The sequence below is a fragment of the Bison bison genome, unplaced genomic scaffold (genome assembly GCF_000754665.1).
Source record: "Bison bison bison isolate TAMUID 2011002044 unplaced genomic scaffold, Bison_UMD1.0 scf7180017864492, whole genome shotgun sequence".
In the NCBI taxonomy this organism is placed as follows: Eukaryota; Metazoa; Chordata; class Mammalia; order Artiodactyla; family Bovidae; genus Bison; species Bison bison.
Genome location: NW_011495051.1, coordinates 6,568,375 through 6,573,601, shown reverse-complemented (window position 1 = coordinate 6,573,601; position 5,227 = coordinate 6,568,375). Strand labels below are relative to the sequence as shown.

The 5,227-nt window shown below is 56.2% G+C and overlaps 1 protein-coding gene across 1 annotated transcript in view; it reads left to right on the top strand.

Annotated features, from left to right (window-relative positions):
• Positions 1-5,227, top strand: part of PNPLA6 (patatin-like phospholipase domain containing 6) — a 25,770-nt gene that overhangs the window by 2,791 nt on the left and 17,752 nt on the right. Inside the window, exons 5-14 of the mRNA XM_010828293.1 lie at positions 59-146; positions 320-402; positions 587-684; positions 2,657-2,797; positions 2,886-3,045; positions 3,530-3,610; positions 3,825-3,953; positions 4,314-4,394; positions 4,483-4,654; positions 5,207-5,225. Of these exons, the coding sequence (XP_010826595.1) occupies positions 59-146; positions 320-402; positions 587-684; positions 2,657-2,797; positions 2,886-3,045; positions 3,530-3,610; positions 3,825-3,953; positions 4,314-4,394; positions 4,483-4,654; positions 5,207-5,225 (1,052 nt within the window). The remainder of the gene's footprint in view (positions 1-58; positions 147-319; positions 403-586; positions 685-2,656; positions 2,798-2,885; positions 3,046-3,529; positions 3,611-3,824; positions 3,954-4,313; positions 4,395-4,482; positions 4,655-5,206; positions 5,226-5,227) is intronic.

Genomic DNA, 5,227 nt, shown 5'->3' with positions numbered 1-5,227 from the left:
CGGGGAAGGCTTGGCGGGGCCGGTATGCGATGCGCAGCCTGTGCCGTTCGTCCCGCAGGTGCTGGGCATGATGATCGGGGCTGGAGTCGCGGTTCTGGTCACGGCCGTGCTCATCCTGCTGCTGGTGCGGAGGCTTCGAGTGCCGAGTGAGGACCCGGAGGGCCTTTGGGGGCTGTTGAGGGATGGGAAGGTGAAATGTCTGGGCCCGTGAGTCAGTAGAGATGGGATTTGCTGGAGCCCGCACGCAGCGTCCCCATCTTTCGCCGTGCGGAGTATGCGTATAGCTCAGAATGCCCCTCTCCGCACTTATTATCCCCAGAAGCTCCAGCCCCGGACGGCCCCCGTTACCGATTCCGGAAGAGAGACAAAGTGCTTTTCTATGGCCGGAAGATTATGCGAAAGGTAAGTCTGGGACCCTCTGGGGCTCCTTTTGGCCACACAGAGGCCCTGCCCTTTTCCTAGTTATACTTCTTAGTAAGCCCGCCTCCCTCCTTGATTAAGGGCCTTGGATTTGCCCCCGCCTCCTTAGGGTCTGAACTGACAGTTGATGCATCCCTCTCACTCCCACCCCCCTTAATTCTCCCAGGTGTCACAATCCACTTCTTCCTTAGTGGACGCCTCCGTCTCCACCACTTCCCGCCCACGCATGAAGAAGAAACTTAAGATGCTCAACATTGCCAAGAAGTAAGGCTGTGCTGGATGTACCCGGGGCTATGTTCAGGGCTTTTTGAGTGATCAACCCACACCGAAGCGTGCATCTCAGGCTTCTTTGAACCCTATGGACTGTCTGTCTCAGGAGTCTTTCCACGTCTGTGGAACTGTTTCAGAGCTCTCCCCTACCAGACAGGCTGTTTCTGTTCCTTGAGGGCTCTCTCAGTGATGTTTCTCTACTACAGAAGTATCTATGATTTATGTAATCCCCAGTTACTATCTCTGGCTTTGGTGGCTCAGTGGTAAAGAATCCACCTGCCAATGCAGGAGATGTGGGTTTGATCCTTGGGTTAGGAGATCCTCTGGAGAAGGAAATGGCAACCTACTCCAGTATTCTTGCCTGGAAAATCCCATGAACAGAGGAACCTGGCAGGCTACAATCCATGGGGTCACAAAGAGTTGGACACAAATTAGCAACTAAACAACAACAATGCTATCTTGGATGTCTTGCCTTGGTCAAATCTCCCCACGTGAGAGGGTTTATTCCAGGGTACTCCAGGGTGTTTCTGCGACCTGCTGGAGGGATTGTCTCTACCTTTTGTTCCCCGGCGGTTATCTCAGCAGTCCCTCTACATCAGAAAGCATCTCTCTATGTCACCTTCATTGCAGTTCTTCTACTACAAGAAGACTACGTCAGGGATTTCTGTTCCCTAGGAGTCATCTCAAAAATCTTTTCACGCTTGAGACAGGAAGGACATCTCAGGACATGTCATCATAAAAGGGCTACCTTGGGGTTTCTGAGCAAGGCCCTCCCAGAGATCGTTCTAAGCTGAGAGCTGGCTGTGGGGTCTCCTGACAATGTAGGGTCTACATGAACGTCTGTCTCAAGTGTTTCTTCACACTGAGGCGCTATGCCAGGGCGGACCACAGTCAGTAGGTGTGCTATCCCATGAATTTCTATGACTTGAGCAGAAGGGCTGTCTCTAGGTCTTCCACAATGAGTTGAGGGTCTGTCCAACTCCTGGGGGGCAGTCTCATTGGCTGCACAGCCTTGAGGAGCTACCCTGATATCACCATGACCTTCAAAGGGCTATCTCACTTCTCTGTGACCTAGATAAGGGCTAGCCCAAGGATCTTCCTGATCAGAAGGGGAACCACTGTGCGATTCCTCTGTTCTGTGGAGTTTAACTCAGTTTGAGCTCATTCTAGAGGGTCTATCTTGAGCATTTTGTGACCAGTGGAAGGACTGTCTCAGTAATAACTATGCCTTGCAGGGCAGAGCTATCTGAGGTCCATGATCAGCAGAGGAGCTGTATCTGGATTCTCTGTCTGTAACCAGAGCTATCTCAAGAGCCTCTGTAGCCATCCAAGAGGCTCTCTCGGGGCTGTCTGAGGCTTGGGAGGAAGGGCTATCTCAGGGATTGTTATAAAGAACAGAGAGGCTGCATCTTGGGTCTTCTGATATAACAGAAGCTACTCCAGGGGTCTGCCTTCATGAGGGAGGCTGTATCAGGAGTCTAATCTGTGATTGCCAGCTGATGGACTATATCTGGAGTGCCGCGATGAACATAGATGATTTTCCTGGGGTCTGCTCGTATCTTGGAAGCTATGTCGGGAGTCTGCCCAATGAGAGGTTCCATCTAGGAAGCCTGTGACTAGTGGAGGGCAACCTCAGAGTTTTACATTAGGGGTCAGCAAATTTCTTCTTTTTCGGGCCACATCTTAGGCTTTGCAGGCTGCATACAACGGTAATGTAATGACTCAATCCTGCTATTGTATCATTAAAGCAGCCACAGATATGTGTAAATGAATGAATATAGCTGTGTGCCAATAAAACTTTATGGACAAAAAGGAGGTGGCTGGCCTGATTTGGCCAGTGGGCCAGAGTTTGCTGACCCCTGCTCTAAGGACCCCAGGAAGGGCTCTGTGGGGGCAGGAGGATCTGAGGTCTGCCTGAGCCTTCTTCCTGCTCCCCACTGTCCCCATCCCCCTCTCCTGCCACCAGGATCCTGCGCATCCAGAAAGAGGCGCCCACGCTGCAGCGGAAGGAGCCCCCGCCTGCTGTGCTGGAGGCTGACCTGACCGAGGGCGACCTGGCCAACTCCCACCTGCCCTCCGAGGTGCTCTACATGCTCAAGAATGTCCGGTCAGTGTCAGGGTACACGCAGGGGCGTTGCAGAGCTGGGGCTGATCTGACCTCCTCATATCTACAATTCCCCACCTTCCCTGTCCAGGGTGCTGGGCCACTTTGAGAAGCCACTCTTCCTGGAGCTCTGCCGCCACATGGTCTTCCAGCGGCTCAGTCAGGGTGACTATGTCTTCCGACCTGGCCAGCCGGATGCAAGCATCTATGTGGTACAGGATGGACTCCTGGAGCTCTGTCTGCCGGGGCCTGTGAGTGTACCACCCTGGGGGGCTCTGCAGGGCAACGAGGTGGGCGGCAGGACAAGCATGGGTGCCACGGTCACGGGACAGACAGTGGTTTTGGTCAGCAGGGTTGGTGGTCTTTTTTTTTTTTTTAATTTGGGCCGTGCTGCATGGCTTGCAGAATCTCAGTTCCCTGACCAGGGATCAAATCCAGGCCATGGCAGTGAAAGCACCAAATCCTAAACACTAGACCACCAGGGAACTCCCCAGGTTGGTGGTCCTTATGAGATGTACAGGCAGGAGTCAGGAACGGATGCCCAGGGGCTTCTGGGGTGGTCAGCACAGCCACTGGCTAGTTAGCGATGCTGGTCGGAAGATTCATGGGGTCAGGATGTCAACGATCACCAGGCTACATGAGAATGAGGGCTAGTGGCTTGGTCAGGGGGCAAGATGTGGGTCAGCAGGGTAAGGGCAGCACTGGGCAGTGCTCACCCCACTTTGTGTGTCTCAGGACGGGAAGGAGTGTGTGGTGAAGGAAGTGGTTCCTGGGGACAGTGTCAACAGCCTCCTGAGCATACTGGATGTCATCACTGTGAGTCACCAGTACGGAGGGGTGTGGGGACAGTAGGAGGCCACACCCACCAGACTGGGTAGGAGAGGGTCACCCCAAGAGCCCTCATCTCTGATGGGTCTCTGATGTTTCCAGGGGTCCCTCAAGGAATGGCATTGGGAAGGGGCCAGGGGAAGCAGGCAGGGGGCTCTCACCACCCCGACCTTGACTCTCCTTGTGCCCCCTGTGCCCCCAGGGTCACCAGCACCCACAGCGCACTGTGTCCGCCCGGGCAGCCCGAGACTCCACGGTGCTGCGGCTGCCGGTGGAGGCCTTCTCAGCGGTATTCACCAAGTACCCCGAGAGCCTGGTGCGGGTGGTGCAGGTGAGTGGGCGGTTCACTTCCTTCTATGACCCCCGCCCATCACAGGCTCCTGGGGGCTGGACCCAGCTGCCAAGAGGCGCTCACGATGGGCTTATCAACTCTGAGCAGCCAGACCTCGCCAACTCCTCCTCTGAGCCGCCTCCACCCCATCTTCCCAGGCTTCTGCCACCTGATTGTGGGTTTCTCCCTGGCTCCCATGGCCCTGCCCAGCCCCTTCCTGCTCTGATCTTGACCTCTGACCTTAGCTCCGTCTCCTTCTCCCCATCCATGGCCCCACCTCCAAGTGCTAGGTCCCCACTTTCTCCCGGGGCTCACCCTCTTTCTCCTTGGCCCCCTCCTCTGCCGACCACGCCCCTGAAGATCATCATGGTGAGGCTGCAGCGGGTCACTTTCCTGGCACTTCACAACTACCTGGGACTGACCAATGAGCTCTTCAGCCATGTGAGTTGCCTGCAGAGCACCAGGAGCTGGAGGGGTGAGTGACACCTGCCTCCCCCAGACATGCCACAAGTATGCCCTCTGCCCCTAGGAGATCCAGCCACTGCGCCTCTTCCCTAGCCCGGGCCTCCCACCCCGCACCAGCCCAGTGCGTGGCTCCAAGCGGATGGTCAGCACCGCGGCCTCAGAGGAGCTGAGGGAGACCCCTGGCCGGCCGTCTGACCCCACTGGGGCCCCACTGCCCGGGACTGGAGGTACCCAAGGTGACCGCTGCCTGGCCCCCAGGAGCTCAGGTTGACCCAGCCTCTGCCCCTCAGTGCCTGTCTCAGTTCCTCAGGGACTCCCACCTAACTTGCCCAGCCCCCCAAAAGTGAAAGTGTTGGTCACTTTAGTCATGTCTGACTCCTTGTGACTTCATGGACTGTAGCCTACCAGGCTCCTCTGTCCATGGAATTCTCCAGGCAAGAATACTGGAGTGGGTAGCTATTTCCTTCTCCAGGGGATCTTCCCGACCCAGGGATCGAACCCAGGTCTCCTGCATTGTAGGCAGATTCTTTACCATCTGAGCCACCACGGAAGCTCTCAGCCCCCCAAGAGCCCTTTCAACTAGGTCTCCAGGTCTGCCTCCTGCCTAGTCCCCCAGAACCCCTGGCCTCAGTCCCATGGGCCCATTGGAATTGCTTTTCCTAGCCCCCCAGTCCCCAGGAACTCTGAGCTGACCCCTCCTCAAGCTCCCTTCAGTTCCCCACCCTCTGATCCTAGCTGTAGACCTGGGGGCTCCGAGGGGCCGCAGCCTAAATATATGTCTCCTCCAGGGGACCCAGTGAAGCCCACAT